The sequence below is a fragment of the Mercenaria mercenaria genome, chromosome 6 (assembly GCF_021730395.1).
Source record: "Mercenaria mercenaria strain notata chromosome 6, MADL_Memer_1, whole genome shotgun sequence".
In the NCBI taxonomy this organism is placed as follows: domain Eukaryota; kingdom Metazoa; phylum Mollusca; class Bivalvia; order Venerida; family Veneridae; genus Mercenaria; species Mercenaria mercenaria.
Genome location: NC_069366.1, coordinates 49,134,524 through 49,154,041, shown reverse-complemented (window position 1 = coordinate 49,154,041; position 19,518 = coordinate 49,134,524). Strand labels below are relative to the sequence as shown.

At 35.0% G+C, this 19,518-nt stretch overlaps 1 protein-coding gene across 2 annotated transcripts; it reads left to right on the top strand.

Moving 5' to 3' along the window:
* Window positions 1-267: 267 nt before the first annotated feature.
* Window positions 268-18,357, top strand: LOC123548957 (nuclear envelope phosphatase-regulatory subunit 1-like). 2 transcript variants are annotated; one of them, XM_045336652.2, is made up of 6 exons: window positions 268-614; window positions 9,475-9,546; window positions 10,515-10,588; window positions 11,603-11,712; window positions 13,612-13,666; window positions 17,102-18,357. In XM_045336652.2, exons 1-6 carry the CDS (start codon window positions 524-526, stop codon window positions 17,138-17,140), a joined length of 441 nt encoding a protein of 146 aa, XP_045192587.2. In that variant the 5' UTR covers window positions 268-523; the 3' UTR covers window positions 17,141-18,357. The 2 variants fall into 2 exon arrangements, with proteins under 2 accessions (XP_045192587.2, XP_045192589.1); XM_045336654.2 differs by lacking the exon at window positions 268-614 and adding an exon at window positions 6,575-6,630.
* Window positions 18,358-19,518: the final 1,161 nt, after the last annotated feature.

Genomic DNA, 19,518 nt, shown 5'->3' with positions numbered 1-19,518 from the left:
TACGAAACTATACGAAACTTTTTTCGGGCCATGCCACTTTACAAATTGGAATTCCCTACTTTCGTTTTAGTGAAAAATGATAATTATAAGGGGATGCAATTACAAGAATTTTTTTGTGATTAATCTCCCTTGTTGAGGCCATTGTATTAACTGTTGTAACTGCTGGCAGGTAGGGAGTCAACTTTCATCACTTTCTAACGATTTGAAAATACCTGAGCTCAAAGTTTAGCACGACATGTCATCTACGAAAAAATATTTGTTCTCGAAATAAACACAAATCCCACATAACAGGGGTCCTTAACGAAGAAAGGGCATATAGAGATTTTTGGAACTTCGTCAATACGTTCAAAAGGTCCCTTTGGATGTTATCTAAGTGTCAATTTATCCATCGGATGTCAGATATTTCCGTATTTGAATGCTGCAGACATAGACATTTCAGAAATATTTTCAAAATGAATTTCGTTTAATGTTGATTCTACGGAAGCGTAGAGTGTTGTCTGTCTGGTAAATAAAAGGTGCGGTGATGACACAGGAAAACATTGTTTCGCATATGCACCAGAGGGGAAAAAACAAAGCTCTGAAAATACACAACCATCTTTACCCAACATATTCAAGTTAGTACATAAGCAGTGGTATGTGAAGTCAGGGAAATATATTAATATTTCCCAACTGAAATATAATCAGTCACAACCCATAGCCAACTGTTGTAGCAATTGACATCAAAATCTGTCCAACACTTAATGAAACCTTCGAATTTTATTAGGCCCTATGCCTGCATTGTGCGTCTACTAATGTGGTCTTGAATATGCTGGGGACCATTTTGCTGAATGATAAATTAGAAGAAAAACAACGTACGAGAGTATTTAAAACAAAGTGTTTTTAAAACATGAGCTAGTTTTTTTTTTCTAATTAGTTTTACTATTATTATCATTTTGACTTTTTTTGTTGTTTTGTCTTTTTTCATTTTTTTTTCTAACAGAGAGTCAATTTTCAGCATTTTCTAACGAGAAATATCTGGGCTTTAGCACGACATGTCAGCTTTTCATCTACGAAAACATATTTGCACTCGAAATAAACACAAATCCACAGGGGTTCGTAACGAAGAAAGGATATGGAGATATTTGGAACTTCGTCCGCAAATCGTTCAAAGAGTCCTTTTGGATGTTGTCTAAAAGTGTCAATATTATAAGATTCTTTCACTGGTTGTAGGTGCAGATGGGAATATCCGGCCTCGAGGGTAACTGTTTAGGCGGTAACGAGGTTCCTTGCCGAGTTACCGCCTAAACAGTTACCCGAGAGCGGATATTTCCATCTGCACCTTAAACCAGTGACAGAATATTTTTCTTGCATACGATTTCAGAAATGATAATAAAAATAAAATTAATCGAACGGCTTTCTTTTTAGAACTATTTCATATGGCAGTATATTTAAACAAAGCGCGGGAAACCAACGTCCGTAAACAGGAAAGACGTCATGACGTTTCAAAATAAATAACAATGTTTAGTTCCGGTTTTCTTTTATCAGTTGCAGCGTAACGTTATGAATTTTTGATAAAATAACGTGATTTGAATCGAGAAATGTACTATCAGGAACCAATAGGAACTGTCAAGGTATTGAATTTTATTCCTTTTTTTTAAATAAAATATATATTACTACATAAATCTTCTACATATATGGAGTTCGTAATACGTCATTTAAAGCACGAGAGTCATCTTACACCCCGGGGTGTAAGATGGATTTTTCCAGCACCGGTAAAGATACCGGAAATCCCCGTCTGGTATGCAAGAAATACCACAGATGTCAGATATTATTTGAGAGCTGCAGACTCTAACATTTCAGAAATGTTTTCTAAATGAATTTCATTTAATTAATGTTGACTCTTCAGAAACATGAAAGGGCCATCAAACGCTAATACGTTTTATTACGTTACAACCGCGGACAGGATATGACAAAACGTAAACCAGCCGGTACGAATGTAGAGTGTTGTCTGTCTGGTAATATAAGATTCTTTCACTGGTTGTAGGTGCAGGTGGGAATTTCCGGCCTCGAGGGTAACTGTTTAGGCGGTAACGAGGTTCCTACCGAGTTACCGCCTAAACAGTTACCCGAGAGCCGGATATTCCCATCTGAACCTATAACCAGTGACAGAATCTTTTTCTTGTATACCGATATAAAGATGTAATAATAAAAATAGAATCAGTCGAACGGCTTTCTTTTTAGAACTATTTCTTATAGCAGCGTATTTAAACAAAGCGCGGGAAATCAACGTCCGTAAATAGGAAAGACGTCATGACGTTTCAAAGACAAATAACAATGTTTAGTTCCGGTTTTCTTTTATCAGTTCCAGCGTAACGTTATGAATATTTTATAAAACAACGTGTTTTGAATCGAGAAATATACTATCAGGAACAAAGAGGAACTGTCAAGGTATTGGATTTTTATTCCGTTTTTCGAAATAAAATATAAATAACTACATAAATCTTCTACATATATGTAGTTCGTATTACGTCATTTAAAGCACGAGAGTCATCTTACACCCCGGGGTGTAAGATGGATTTTTCCAGCACCGGTAAAAATACAGGAAATCCCCGTCTGGTATGCAAGAAATAAACTGACTGCATACTGGTGATGACACAGGAAAACATTGTTTTGCATATACATTTGAAAAAACAAAGCACTGAAAATACACAACTATCTTTATCCAACATAATCATGTCATTACATAAGCAATGGGTATGTGAAGTCAGGGGGCTCTATTAATATCCCCCGTAAATATAAAACGTCACAACACATAGCCAACTGTTGTAGCAATTGACATCGAAATCTGTCCAACATTTAATAAAATCTTAATATTTTATGTCTTTCTTGTGCTTCTTATGTGGTCTTGAATATGTTTGGAACCATTTTGCTGACTTAAAAAATAGAGAAGAAAAATAATGTACTTTAAACTAAATTTCTTCAAAAGATAAGCTTGTTTGTTTCTTTTTGTACTTTTTTAAGAGAAACGTTACTAAACAATGCTGACTCAGCTCCACATCATGCTAAAATAATCCAAAGTTACTTTCAAATTGGCCATGCTGAATGTCCATACGTAGTTTAGAAGCAGTTACATAATTATTCGTATGAAAAATAAGGATAAATATTCAACAGGGAAAGCGACGCTCCATTTTACATTATTCTACCATAATGATATTATCTTTTTAATGATGAGTTTCTTAGTTCGGGTTTCTTGTGTGGGACAAAAAATCGCCAGTTTTAAAGACAAAGAAAGCTCAATATATTTACACGGTTAAGCTAGAAGTATGCCTATCTTTTTACCTTCATTTTCCTTAACGTTGCAAGAGAGCCGGGTTTTCGAAATTTTGAAGGACCGAAAATGTACAGTCAAACCTGTCTATAAAGACCACCCTTGGGAGAGCCAAAATGTGGTCTCTATTGGGGGTGGTCTTTATTCACAGGTTAAAGGGACTGGCCTCCAGATCGTTCGACAACAATAAAAAATATTTTTTTAGATATCTGGAAATAAATGCTACATTTCTTAAGAAGGCTTTAAAACTTAATATCTGACAAACTATATGTTACGGAAACACATGAAAATTTGCTGTTTTTACTACTTTTTACGATGAAAATCGAAAAGCGTTTGTAACGCTTTACTCTAGGTAAACTGTCTTGATTATAAATATCTATATTTTGAAGTCATAATTCACTAATTCCGCCTACGACGACGGGAAAATGTCTTTATTGCCGCGGCGGTCCTGGGTACGATTCCCGACGTGGTCATCTATTTTTCTTGATTTGGAATTTTTAAAATATTTTAGAAACAAGAACTCATATGCTAATGTTCATAATATGACCAAACTTCAATTTGAAAGAAAGATTATTTTTAGCCAAATCTGGAGGCCAGTGCCTTTAAAATACACTGTAAATGTTAAAATAGGAAACATGTGTACTTCTAAATGGATTGATAAACATTATCAATGTGTAAGCAACATCAATCTGACTCATGATCTGACTAAAGTACTTGATCTTCTAAACGAAGATCCGAGAATGACCCATTCACATTCGTCTTCTGTACATTTTGGATTTCCAATATTGCTATTTTTATTTTCGTAAATCTATCTTTATTTGAATCAATCAGACGACTTGTTCGAATGTCATAGAGTAAGAAAATTTTGCAGTCAGTCCAGGGCTCGAACCCGGGAGCCCTCGCGTATAGTGCAAGTGTCCTACCGACTGAGCTAACCGGCTATCTGACATCTTACGACATAAAAATTGTAAATATCAAAAACCAAGGCTTTTTTAAGCTTGCAGAATGTTGTAAGTTAGCTTTTGATTGGCTAGCGGAAGGGTCGTCAGAATGAGGCTATCAATAGCTCGTGTTCAGATCCTATGCGTAGCGTAATAGGAGATGTACTTTAGTCAGATTGTAAGCAACATGTAACTCTGTTTAGTGTGTTGTCAATTTTCATGTTAATTTAGCTTTTCAATGTCAATTATAAACATTGATTTCACCATTCCATTCCATTCGCAGAAGGTAGCTAAAAAGAGAATATAAACTTTGTTACTCTAACGATCCGGTTTAGTACCACTTACAGGGAATCAAATAATTCTTGCACTAAATGAACAAATTGCGCAAAAAATATGTGAGGAAGGTACAGGATTAACAAGTTTAAGGATCGTTTACATTGGCAGCACTTATCACAAATATATCTATTCTTTTAAATTTCTGTTCAAATAATTTACCTGCATCTTTCAATCCTGTGGTAAATGCATGAATGCGTCTACAGACATGGCTTGTCCGATTATTTTAACTGGGATCATATGCCGCTTTTCATGGAATTACACGCTAGTGTATTATTGACCGCCGTATGAACATGTCTGCGGATATCTCTAAATTGTTTTTGTTTGTTTTTTGTACTTGTAGCATGTTTAAATGTTGAGTTCTGCCCAACCCGGGTTAGAAGGTGTGGGCGGTAGCATGCATTTCCACTACCGTCCATGAACAGGCTCAATCAAACCGAGACTGCAACATTTTCATTTTTGTCGTGTTTAGCGAACTGTGGAGTTTCCACTTTTTCTGTTTTGTGATTACCAGTGTTATGGACCTATTGTTCGTTAACACCTTCTTAAAAAGCAATAAATAAAACTTGAAACAGACTCAAAAGTGACAAAAAGAGACAGATTAATATCAGAATCATTGATAATCATGACAAAGGTTCGAACAAGAGGGGTAAATTTAAAAGTAATTTAATATAAACATCTCAATTTTTCGGTTATTGGAGTAGGGAGGTTCCGAATAACAAGGATATTTTTACAATAGAGAATGAATAAGATTAGCGGAACCTAACAATCGGTTTAGAGATGTTTCCGGGTTAGAGAGGTTCGGATTAAGGAGGTTCCACTTGCTACTGGGTTAACCCTTTAGTGACGTAGTTAAAGTGTACGCATACAGATCACAAGGTCCGGGTTCGATCCAGGTAGGAAACTTGGTATTTTTTCCCACAGGTTTACTTTATACGGCAGTATCGTGTGCTTAATTTAGACCTTTGGGATCACCTCTAGAATTAATAGGCACTTAACCCTACCCGCAATCTCCCATAAAATCAAGAAAATTTTTGGATTATTTTCTTATTTCTAACACATGCCATACACTCTTTAGCTTTATTTAATACTATGATAATTGGATCCGGGCCAAAATTCAAAAATTATTGCCTGCATGCGAAACTCAGATTTGAGCCATATCTAATCAGGATGGCAAGCTTATTCTATGATTTGATATTTTATAGTTGCCATCCCTCTAACAGGACAGCGACAGTCACAAGTTACCACGCTGTTCCTACACGTCCTATTATTTGGACTACTGCTACCCTTGGAGCTATAACACATGGTCTATCACAACTCCCTGTGCTACAAGTCTAAGATTATGCACACAATCTACAACGATATATGTCCGGGGAGACGGGTCAAAACCATCACGGCCCAAAACCAAGACGGCCCATACCATGACGGACCAGTTTTCATTAATAACCAAGAATAACCAAGAATTTCAAATAATTCTTTTTATTTATGTTTTATTTATTTACATAGCAAAAATGACAACAAATTTTATTATACATATAATTGGACAACAGGGCAGGCAGGACACGAAAAAAAACATCTATAAAATGAACATTAATTAATTTCTTTTAAAGCAATTAAATGCCCATAAAAGATAAGTAAATATGGATAGGAAGTACGAAAATAAGCCATATCTTTTTTTTAACTTTTATGTCTTATTTAAATTTATTTTATATCGTTGTATAGATACGATCATTAGACACTTAAAAAGCAAAAATAAATTATTTTATTCTAGCAATTAAGAAGTGAATAGCGATTATTAAATCAGAAAAAATAATTGTCCCTTAATATAATTTTATTCTAAATCAACTATGATCTTACAAAAAAACATCTTTAATTTGTCATAACGGTATATTACGGTATATTTAATATATATGGGACGTCCTGGACTAGGCCGTCTTGGTATGGCCCGTTTTGGATTTGGGCCGTCCTGACCCGCATTCATGTCCGGTCCGAATCGGGTAAAGAACGGACTTTATCCTCAGACAAAAATGTCCCTGGAACAAACTGAAGGTTTTCTATGTTTACTCGCAATATTTTATATGAATTATAAAATACGTTTGCAAAATTCTCATCATGAATAAATTTTAAACGTATTGATCTGAAAAATACCCCCACAATAAGCAGTTATTTTCAGAAATTTGTCTGAACAACTTGACCCCTTTTCGGATAAACAAACTGAAGTCCATGATCTCCATTCCACAACAAATGTGTGCGTGCACTACAAGACAGAGTTTTCCATCAGATATATGCATTAAGGATAGTGTAACAGATGACTGAACAGTGTTGCCTTACTCATTTGGCTCAATTGGGATGACTTATTTTATGATCTGATATTTTATAGTTGTCATCCCTCTTAGTCTAAATAATGAGACCTCGGGCAGACCGATTTTACATTTTGATATTTTACGTTGTCTACCTAGAGGTCTCAACCAGAAACAATCAAAACTGTGGTGGAAACTGTGGTCAATTGAAATTACGATTTATCAGTAGTCACGATTTTTCTTTAGCCCTAACTGCTTACCTGTTGTTTTAAATCATAAATAGTAAATAAAAAACATAAGAACAGGACATATTTATCAAGAATTTCTGTTGTAAAAAATTTAAACCTCTAACGTTTCAATCGTCTTCATGTAATGGCGGTCGGAGGCGTGACCAATGAAAACGCTTCGTGTAGTAATGTGTTTACAGGTGATCGGCCATTTTCCAATATGTAGTACACTCGTGTTAAACCTTGGCATTTTTTTAACTGCCATAGTTTGAATTTTTCTTAAGAAATCTCGGTAATATATACATCATTGAAAAGGAAAAATTACAGACTTTCTATGTATGTATTTCTTTTTTTTATCCGTTGCATTATTATAACATAATTCCCGCCCAACGGATTCCATTGGATGTTACTTACGCAAAGAAGAGGACAGTGCTACCACATTCTTTACCTTTTCTGGTTTGTACTCGGAGGCTGATATCGACAAGTCAAAATAATATAACGATATTCAACTCTCGAGTACAATTATTTGGACTACATCCCTCTAAGCTTTCTGTATTTTACTGTTAGGAAAACGAAGACATTAAAAGATTTGAAAAAGTCATAATATACTGGTCAGACTTACTTGCTTTAATAAATTAAACATTAATATTCATGTAGAAACTTCAAATGGGTTTAATTAAAAAAAATATTAATTCATAATTTTAAAAAAAGAGACTTAAATCTTCTAAGTATGATGTGACAAGTGAGAGGAGATATCTACCCTGACACCGGTTTCAATAAACAGTAGACTGCCTGTGACACTAAATTGCAGAAACAAAACACAAAATAGGGGGCCTACTCATTCATAAAATGTCAGCCAGGCAAGTTTATGCTTTGATGTCAAGATAAATTCATTATTGGAGATGTAATCATTACAAATACTTTATACATGTACCAGAAAACGTTCCCAACGGATTTCATTGGGGTTTCCTAACAGAAATATGCAGAATAATTTAAGTTTGGACGTGACGGAAACAGCGACAGTCAAAAGTTATCACGCTGTCCCGAAACGTTCAAATATTTGGACTAGGAAGTGTCTAGCCGTCCGGTAACTGGACGCGTAGCCTGCATTCTATCTGTCTGGTTACTGGATGACTAGCCATTCCGCAGGGGATTTTATAGGCAAATGGTAATTGATTTCTTAATAAATAAGTATTGATTTAATATAATTTTACCAGTTATTATACTTACCTGCAAACAAAATTTTGTGTGAATATATACAACATACCAAAGTATATTTTTAACAGTCTCGAACAGATAACTGCATTTTCAGTTGATAAACAGAAGTTTGCCAAAATCAATAATGGGGAAACGAATAGAAGGAGATGATAATGTTGTTGTCATCTTGTTTTTAGAAAGCATGCGTAACATTATGTGCCATGAACTTTATGGTTTATCAAGCAACCCATATCCATTGTATTCAAAATAATAATTCAAAAACTTGTTTTCTAACGTTATTGCCTTTTGCAGCAAGATTGATTGCCTGCTGACAACTCTTTATTTTATATTGATTTTCTGTATCTTTGTTGTTACATTGTGTATTGCGGTTTCTTTCTGTATTTATATACACCCCAATATGATATGGAAACATCTTTAAACATTAAATCAAACAATGCTGTCCTATATTTTATGGCCCTTTGAAGAAAAGGGTGGATGTTTTGTTTTGTTCATATGAAATCCTTTTACACCTCTCATTCTAAATTCGATCCTCTTGACAACACCAAATTTCTTTTCTTTTTTAGCTCACCTGAGCACAAAGTGCTCAAAGGTGAGCTTTTGTGATCACCCTGTGTCTGTCGTCTGTCTGTCAGTCGTCCGGTGTCAACAATTTGACTGTTAACACTCTAGAGGTCACAATTTTGGCCCAGTCTTAATGAAGATTGGTCAGAATGTTACCCTCAATAAAATCTTGGACGAGTTCGATATTGGGTCATCTGGGGTCAAAAACTAGGTCACCAGGTCAAATCAAAGGAAAAGCTTGTTAACACTCTGGACGTCACAATTTTTGCCCAATCTTAATGAAACTTGTTCAGAATGTTACTCTCAATAAAATCTTGACGAGTTCGATTAATGGTCATCTGGGGTCAAAAACTAGGTCACCAGGTCAAATCAAAGGAAAAGCTAGTTAACACTTTAGAGACCGCATTTATGACCATATCTTAATGGAACTTGGTCAGAATGTTAATCTTGATGATCTTTAGGTCAGTAGGTCAGGTGAGCGATACAGGGCCTTCATGGCCCTCTTGTTTTACTAAGTCTCTTTCACCAAAGAGAATGAAATAGTTGTCCATGAGTTCTTTTTATGATGCTGTTGCATATTTTTGCAGATTTGAAAGCTTTTGAGAGAAGACTTACAGAAGTTATAGACAAGCTTCAGCCAGCTGCAAGATTTTGGAGAAGTAAAGCTTTATTTCTACTATATTTCCATCTGATTAGTATCACCAAATAATAAAATGATATTTTGTTGCATGTCTGTTAGGAATTTCCATAAAACTTGTAATGAAAAATTATGTTCCCCAAAATTCACATTCTTTCATCAAATTGACACTTTTAATTTGCCATAGCTTGCTAGATATATATGTCAGTTTTATACAAGAAATACAAGACACATTCTTAATTCATGTTACTTTGTTAAGAAACAAAGATCTGTTGAGTGTTAAATGTTTTGAAAATGTTTTGTTTCATTTGGTTGTAAAATTTAAGATACTAACCCTGATGCAGATTCAGGCATGAATATAGAGAATTGTTTTTCATTCACAACTGATTCTATCAAAGTCGATAAAATATACATGTAACAGTTAAGGCTTCAGACTTTGCACACTGACAAAGAACCACTAGAGGAAGACGCCTTTGCACTAAGACAAAATATGCGGGCTAGCATTATTACCAATAGTACTTGGGAGTTTATTGCATGAACTTTTCCACATTTTTAAAGAGAATCCAGTGAAACCTTAATAAACCCCATGAAGTATAGGTGTCAATGCAGAGTTATATGCCCTTGAACTTGGGCAAACTGTCCTATTTCCTCTTACAAAGCGGTATTGCAAGTGTATAATTTACTTTCAGTGATAGCTCTAGTTTAAAGTAAGGTCATTTAAAACTCCATGTCCTCTTTTTCTTCTTAAGAAAAAGAATCCTGTTCAGACATTTTGTATAGAGGTAAATTTTCAGCTTCACTGCAGTGAATGATAACGGAAAGAACTACCCCAGTGAGTAATTCACAGAGAGACAGCTACATAGCTGCTTAAGTAGCGCCATTCTCAACACTGTGTAGAATTTTTCAGTTTTGAGGTCAGACTGTTTAGTTAGAAGAGAAATACTTAGTTTTTAAAATTAGATTTAAATATGGATGCTTTCTTTATTTCAGTTATACTGATATTTATCTCAATATGTACGGCAGTTGGTGCTTGGACGTGGCTATGGGATCCTGAAACATCACAGGTACACACTTAATCTCAGCATGAAATTTCTGCTATTTTCTACTCAGAAACAAATGAATATTTTAGAATTTCTTGGAGAAGTTTGCTGGCAAGGAACTATGGTCCAACTTCGTTCTCTCGGATTGTTCGAGCACCCCTCTTTGTTTAATCTTAGTGTCAACTGTGATGTAATACATATTGTTCTATCTCTGATGGCACAAACTCTCAAACCATACTTGCGGTCCTGACGATACTCGAACAGAAAAAGATGCTAGGCAAATCTCAATTATTTACGATCAGTTTGCACATATCAACAACACAAATATTTTACACCCTGTGAAACTGGTAATTAAGGGAAGGTTAAATTATCTCTAATAAGTTGATACTGTTTGATGTTTTACTACTATAAAATCATTTACTTACTGCGTAATTTATTTATTAAAACACAAAAAAAGTTGAAATTTATGTAATATTTTAAGAACTTAATACAACTTTACACATATTATATTAGTACTGCTTTATAGATGTGTTTTGGTATGAGTTTTTTAAATTCAGTATAGATAAGATAAAATCAGAAATTGTTGCAGTATTTTGGATACTTCATAATTTATATACTTGATACGTCTTAAAGCTGATAGATCTACATGTTTATCTTGTAAGTTTGACTTTTATGGCATTGATGAAAACTAGTTGGCTCAAACTAGTGATGGGTCGAACAAATTTCTATGGACTTCTCCTGTTTGAGTGAACAAAGTTGGACTGTATTAGGCACTTTTAAATTCATAAACATTTAAAAGACAAATTTTGATAGTGTGGCTCTCTGAAATCAGTCATCTTTACAAGGTGACTACAGCACTGTACATTGAAAGGAAATGACCATATGTTTAGTTCAAGACTTTTTAAATGGTTTTTCACAATTAGCCTGAATTAAGTCCGGAATTCTGATCTTTTGTTTGCCTCTATGAAATATGTTTAGTAATATAATGAAGTCCTGTTAATTGTTCATTCTTTCTATTTCGTTTCTGTTTTTTCACAGGTACCATTTACACAGTCATTACTTAACCATCCATTCTTCACCTTGACCTGTTTGACACTGGTGGCATTATTTTTATGTGGCATACATAAAAGAGTTGTAGCCCCTTCAATGTATCCTTTCAACAGTGTACAAGGGTAGGGTTAGTCAAGGAATGTTTGACACTTAATTGATCTTTCAAATGTATTTTTTGTATGCTTATTGCAATCTAATTGTGGAATTTGACAGTTCATTGAAAGAAGAAAAAAATATTTTATTGAAGCTAAGGGATCATAAAACTGTATTTTGTGAATTGTACTTAGTAATTTAACTGCCTCTTTATGTGCTCAAAGTGACATTTGACCAGTATGTAATGGTTCTGCCTTCACCAACAATCCTCAAACTTGGTAGGCATATTGCCATTGAGCTTTGAAACACCTTGACCTAAAGTCCTCAAACTTTGAAGTTGTACTGCTCAAGGGAAGAGGATGACCTCAGTTGATTTTAAGGTTATGGTGTCAAAGGTACAAATACTGTTTCAGGTAGGCAACTTGATAGGCACATTGCCCTGGAGCAGTTGATGACAGCTATTGATTTTTAGGTCAAGGGGTCAAAATTAAACCAGTACAAAAACTGTTTCCACTCAATATCTTGAGAATACCTTTATCTGCAATCCTCAAACTTGACAGGTAAATTGCTAATGGGCAGTTAATGACCTCTTTTGTTCGTATAGCCAGTTTGCTCAAAGATCAAGGTCACATTGACTGCAAGAAAAAAAAGTTCCAGTCATGATTATCTTGAATAAGACCTTAACAAAATGTCCTAAAACTTTGCAGGCACAGTCCTCATGAGCACTGAATGACCCCTATTGATTTTGAGTTCTTTGACCAAAGGCCTAGGTCACTATGACTGCTTATACAAAAGATGTTTCTGCTCATATCTTGAGAATGACTTGACAAAGGATTCTCAGATTGCCCATGGGAAATTTTAGGTCAGTAGATCAAAGGTCAAGGTTATAGTGATTGTTTTTACAAAAAAATCTGTTTCTGCTCAATTTCTTGAGAATTCCTTGACCTAAATCCTCAACTTTGGCTCGCATATTTCTTGTAGGCAGTCGATGACTGCTATTGCTCTTTAAGGTCAGTTGGTCAGAGGTCAAGGTCACAGTGATCGTTAGTGCAAGAACGTCATTCACCAAGGCCTCTCTTGGCTTTCATGTGAAAGGGGTCAAACGGAGGTATTATGTTATGGTGCTGGCTGTCTGTTCATCTTTTAACAATAATTTCTGCTCAGTTTCTTTAGACCATTAGACCAGTGATCCTCATACTTGATAAGCAGATAGATTCAAACACAACTGTACAAATGTAAATCCAAGTAGTTTTGAAATTGATACATTGTGATAATGATATACAAGTTTGGCAATGTACGCCTTTATCATAAAGTGATAGCACAGTATGTAACAAAAATCAAAGAAAACAGAATGACATTTTTATCAGGTTTATACCTGCCCGCTTAGCTCAGTAGGTAAGAGCGTTGGTCTACGGATCGCGGGGTCGTGAGTTCGATCCATGGGCGGGGCTTATGTTCTCCGTGACTATTTGATAAACGACATTGTGTCTGAAATCATTAGTCCTCCACCTCTGGTTCATGTGGGGAAGTTGGCAGTTACTTGCGGAGAACAGGTTTGTACTGGTACAGAATCCAGGAACACTGGTTAGGTTAACTGTCCGCCGTTACATGACTGAAATACTGTTGAAAAAGGGCGTTAAACCCAAAAAAAAAAAAAAAGAAAAAAAAAAAAAAAATTATCAGGTTTATAGTTACATAAATATAACTGAAAAGGTTTTACAGAGAAGATTAGTCACTTTGATAAAAACGAGTCCATGTTTAAGCAAGCAAATAGCAAAGAGCTTTTTGGTCTGCTTTCATATTACTATTGTACTGAAAAGAAAAAAAGAGCTAACAGTGAAAATTGAGAAATTGTCAACATCTTGATATTATTTTTACTTATTTTTACTTAACTAAATGAACAGTATAGCAGCAAGGTGTAGACAAGTTTTAGCAGATTACAATATGTCCTGTGATGATGTAAGTATTTACCTAGCTGTCAGCCAGTGCTGTAGTACTGTGAAATCATTAACATTTGGAGGACTAATTTCTTAACCTTTAGCCTGCTGGCAGCAAGTGATTCTGCCTTTGCGACCATTGCAGACCAAGATCAGCCTGCACATCCGTGCAGGCTAATCATGGTCTGCACTGTTCGCTATTCTATCAGTAAAATTTTCAGTGAACATCCCTTTGAATAATAAGTACTACCCAAATTGGATGATGAACCTACAATCCATTTTAGAAATTTAGCATGGTAAAGGTTCAGTCCACAAAATTACTGATAAAAAAAATTCCATTTGATTTGAAATTCACAAAATAATGTCCCTTTGAAGTAGCCATTTTGACCAAAGCTACAACAATTCATGCAAATAAAGATTAATGATTTCACAATATTGTTTCCAATGTTTTTGATTAATCATGTCACCCCATGTGTCGGGAGATATTTTCCTTTGTTTTAATGAAACCATTTTTAGGTTAACAAAGAAGTTACCAACTGTGTGAAGGGATTAAAACTTCACACAACCAACTGTAGGAACTGATTAGAACTTCACACACTCATTCACTGTGATGAACTGACTAACATTCCATAGGTTTCTTGTTTTGCTTCTTTTGCAAAATTATGTCCGTTTTTCAACAATTTTTGGTAAGGGATTGAAATTTCACACACCTAATGATCTGACATGCAGTCCGAAGGTTCCTGAACTCTTATTTTTATACTAACAAAGTTGCACCCTTTTTTCCAGTCAACAATTTTATGTAATGTTTTGTATGTAAGCTGGTATCTAAGTATCTACTCCTTAGAATGGGTTGAAACTTCACACACCTGTTCATTGTGATGATCTGATGTTCAGTGGACAGGTTTCATAATTATGTTATGCTTTTTCACAAAGTTATGTGAATAACTTTCAATGTACAAGATATTTTTTGATGAAGTTTGGTACATTAACAGACGGCAATATGGAGAATATGCGCATCCATTTATTAATCCCCCGCCAGGAGTGGTGGGGGGGTGGGGTTATAGGAATGGTCTCCATCTGTCCGTCTGTAACATTTCGTGTCCGCTCTGTATCTCCTAAACCCCTTGAAGGATTTTCATGAAACTAGGGTTAAATGATTATCTCATCAAGACGATATGCGAACCCATGAGTCAGCCATGTCGGCTCAAGGTCAAGGTCACAACTCAAATTCAAAGGTTTGAGCCTTCCATTTCGTGTCCGCTCTGTATCTCCTAAACCCCTTGGAGGATTATCATGAAACTTGGGTCAAATGATCACCTCATCAAGACGATATGCAGAACTTATGAGTCAGCCATGTTGGTTCAAGGTCAAGGTCACAACTCAAGGACAAAGGTTTGAGCCTTCCATTTCGTGTCTGCTCTGTATCTCCTAAAGCCGTTGAAGGATTTTGATATGACCGTCACTGTAATATTCCCCTTATCAAGACAATGTGCAGAATTCAAAATTCACCCCTGGCAGCTTAAGGTCAAGGTCACAACTTGATTAATACGAGTATCCCTTTCACTATCCATAACAATGATGTTAAACAAAAAACAAAAAAAGCAAAGCAGAACAGAACAGATACATTTTAAGTATATGTTCTTTTGGGTTTTGACCTACCTTTGTGGCATCCATGATTGTCTTAATAATATACAAGACCACCTCAGTTACCTAGTGGTAGAACACCAGCTTCGAGTGCGGGAGGTTTTGTGTTCACTACTTGGCTGCATCATACCATTGATGTGAAAAATGGTAACTGGTAACTTTCTGGCTTGGAGCTCAGTATTATGAGGATAGTTGTAGGACTGGTAAGCCCAATGTCAGTATAATGTGACTGGTTGGGGTATCACTTGCTGTCTTTTATATACCGTATAACGGGTTATTGTGCCCCCCTCCCCCCATGAGTGATGGGGGCATATAGATTTGGTCTTGTCCATCCATGCGTTCATGACACACCTATCTCAAAAAGTATTTGATATAAATTGATGAAACCATGCTTGAGTCTTTATCATGATATGAACTTGCACATCTCCTATTTTTTTTTCTGGCTCCACCCCCTATTTCCAGAGTTATTGCCCCTGAAATAGTCAAAAATGTACATTTTCACCTTGTGACGCGCCTCACTCTAAAAGTATTTCATATAAATGGATGAAAACTTGCATGAGTCTTTATCATGATATAAACTTGCGCACCTCTTATTTTTTGGCTGGCTCCACCCTCTATTTTTAAAGTTATGGCCCCTGAAATAGTCAAAAATGCACATTTTCACCTAATAATGTGCCTAGCTCAAAAAGAATTTGATGTAAATTCATGAAACCTTACTTGTCAATGAGTCTTTATCATGATATGACCTTGCACACTTGGCATTCTTTTTGGGAATCTTAGCGCTTATTACAGAGTTCTGGCCCTTGAAATAGCCAAAATAGTGGATTTTTTGTTTGTGATGCTCATAGCTCAAAAAATATTTGGCCTAGAATAATATATCCTTTTCATAAAATGTTTGTTGAGGCTATCCCCCCTTAAGACTGCAAACATTTGAATTATTGCCACTTATTTGTGACAAATATACCAGTGGGGGCACACCCTGTGTCCTACAGACACATTCTAGTTTTTACTGCTGTAAAAGTTTACGGATTTGGGGTAAAAATACATGATTTAATTTTATACGATTTTAGAATTTACGAAATCACAAGGTCTACCGGTTTACTTGACTTTACACGGCAAATTTATATGAGGCCAATATTTACGAATCTGATTTGGTCGTAAAAAATAGTAAAAACTAGCAGCAGGTAAAAAATACCCATTATATGGTAACTGAAAATTTGTTAAACTCATATGGTTACATTTTACCAATTCAAATCCTTATTTATTTCATATTAATAACAAAACATTCAGACCTCATTTGCAGCACTTTAGAGCATTTCAGTGATATGAAAACCATATATGGTCATTTAGTATAACATATCTTCTTATCAAAAAAAGAAAAATATTGACATGTTATGTTGTATATAAGAAAAATAATCTGTTCTGAGAAACATCACCCTCTAAAAATGCCCCCATGAAAACAGCCGTTTAGCAATTACGCGTAGGTAGACATTTTTCGCAAAGAATAAAACTTGTTCCAGGAAATTCACAATGAAAATGGTCTAGATCTTTTCTCAATACAATAAGCAATAAAAATAAGCCAAAAATTTAACTGTCACCTCCTCATATCACTCATTATACCAGATTTCATCCATAGCATGGAACTACATTTTGGACTACTTCACATGTAACACTGAGTAGTCACTTCCGGTTTGGTGTAATCCGTAAACCCTATTGTACACTATTCACCTACCTGAATGGCATCTCCTAATTGTTTTGATACAATACTAGTACACCTTGTTGTAGACAGTCTCTGCTTGCTTGTATTTTTCAGACTGGGAAGCTGATTTTAAAGCCAAGACCGACCACCTGACAATGAATGCAACCACCAGAAAGTGACTTTTATGACTGATTTTTGTACTACGTTGGTTGATTTATTTCAACACGTGTATATAATAGGGTATCAGAAGAAGATATCTTGCTGAAGTTGTTGGTACCTTCTTACATTATTTTATCATTAGAGTTTTCAACATACATTAGAGTTTTCAACATGTTTATGTATTGTTGATTTGTTGCACTGTGTTGCAACGATTGTTGTTAGATGTGAATTGCCAATTGAAATTACAAAATTATGTCTATATTCATTCATGTCTCCCTTCAAAGAAGTAAGGGTATATTGATTTACCCAATTAGGCTGAGAGAGTTTGTTTTCCAATCAGTTACTAAAAAACTTAAGTGTACAGTTGTAAAACTTATGGTCAGTTAATGATCCAAATTATATTGAAGGTCAGTAGGATAAGGGTCAAGGTCACAGTGGTCTTGAAACTGAAAATGGTTTCCATTCAATAAGGTCGGAATGCTTAAGCCTGCAGTGGTCAAACTTCTTATTGAGACTGAAAATGGTTTAAGCTCTTTTACTAGGGAATTTCACCATCCATAGGTTGATTGTCTGTTTTCAGTTGATGTTCCTTGTTGTTTTGGTTTGAAGTAGACCAAAAGTAGCGGTCACAATGTCCTCAATGTTTCTACAGTAGGTCTTGGGTCTGCAGAAAATAATTGCATTTTGTCGTTACATGACCCTAACAATTATGGGATCACTAGGTCTAAGGTAAAGGTCACAATGACTTTGAAACTGAAAACTGTCTCTTATCAATAATTTTAGAATGTTTGTGCTTCAAGCGGTCACACGTCAAGGCATGATTGCCTGTGATCACTAGATGACTTTTGGAATTTAGTAGATTAAAGGTCAAGGTCACAATGACCACTAGAATGCAAATGCTTTTGGATGAGTAACTGGAAATGTTTTGGTGGACAGCGATCAATCTTCATAATAATGATTACATGTGCACATATGATGACTCCTAACATATTTTTGTGTAGGGGCAGAGGTGGGGGTCAGTATATCTCAGGTCAAAGTCACTATGACCTACCTGATAAATAGCTGGAAACATTTGGGCCTACAGCCATCAAATTTCATAGCATATATGACTGTGGTCAGTAGATTACCTCTAGAATTTGTGGGGTCAGTAAGTCAATGGTCAAGAGCTCAGCATACATTAGACTGAAAATAAAAATCCAGGTCTCATGACAGGCCATGGGGGCGTATGTGTTTTACATATTGCCCTTGTTGCAATAATTTTGATATCTTTTATGTTAAGGTAAACCAGGTTAATAGGGAATATTACTAAGTTAATATAACAAAAATACCTTAACTGGAGAAAATATCTTTCATAACTAGGATTGAAAATTTAAATATAATGTTGTTTTTTGTCATTTGTAGTCTAGGGCTGTAGATAGAACGATATGAGTATCAGCGATTATTTTTTTTCGTCGATTACATTCAATTTAAATATCATATTTTAGATAAAGCATAAAAAACTAGACCCTTTTTAAAAGTATGTAAATTTGACTAATGCTACAAGAATGGGAAATGATGTTAAACCAGAAATATTTGTAGATTTATTTGTTCTTTTGATTTGTATTTAAAAAGTAATATTAGGCCTCACAAAAATCTGGATTTTAATTGCAATTAAAAAAATGGTTGTTAATAACGTGAAATAATCTGTACTGTTTTGCTTAGTGACGAATCTAAACCCTTAAGCAGCCTAGATAAATTTGACTTCGTCATTCACTGATAATTCATCTGCTAAATATATAAAGTGTCATTCAGTTTTCTCCAAAATGGAAGATATTGTCAATAGAAACAGCTTGGAACTGATTCTGAGCGATTTAATTCGGCGTCAGATCTGGATTTTCAATTATTTGCAAAGGTGTGTAAAATTCGACTGGCTAGGGTTTAAATATTAAAATGGAGAGAATGTACATGTACTTTACTAAATATATATTTTCTCATCATGATGTTGTACATTAGTGTAATTTCTTGTTTGTTTAGAAATTCAGTGTTTGTATCAAATGATGAATTTAGATTAGCATGCAAATGCTAGAAATAGAGGATATTTTTTGTTCCAGTACCTTTCTTTTAGTGAACTCTTACTCATGAAAATGTAAACTCAGGTGAAAATGAGAGAAATGTATTCGTAAAACAAACAAATTTTCATTTTTATTAGCTCATCAGATTTTTTGAAGAAAAAAAAATGATGTGTTATTGTCATCACTTGATAGCATCGGCATTGGCTTTGCCTGGTTAAGTTTTGTGTTTAGGTCAGCTTTTCTACTAAACTATCAAAGCTATTGCTTTAAAACTTGCAACTCTTGTTCACCATCAATAGCTGACTTTGTACAGCAAGAAAC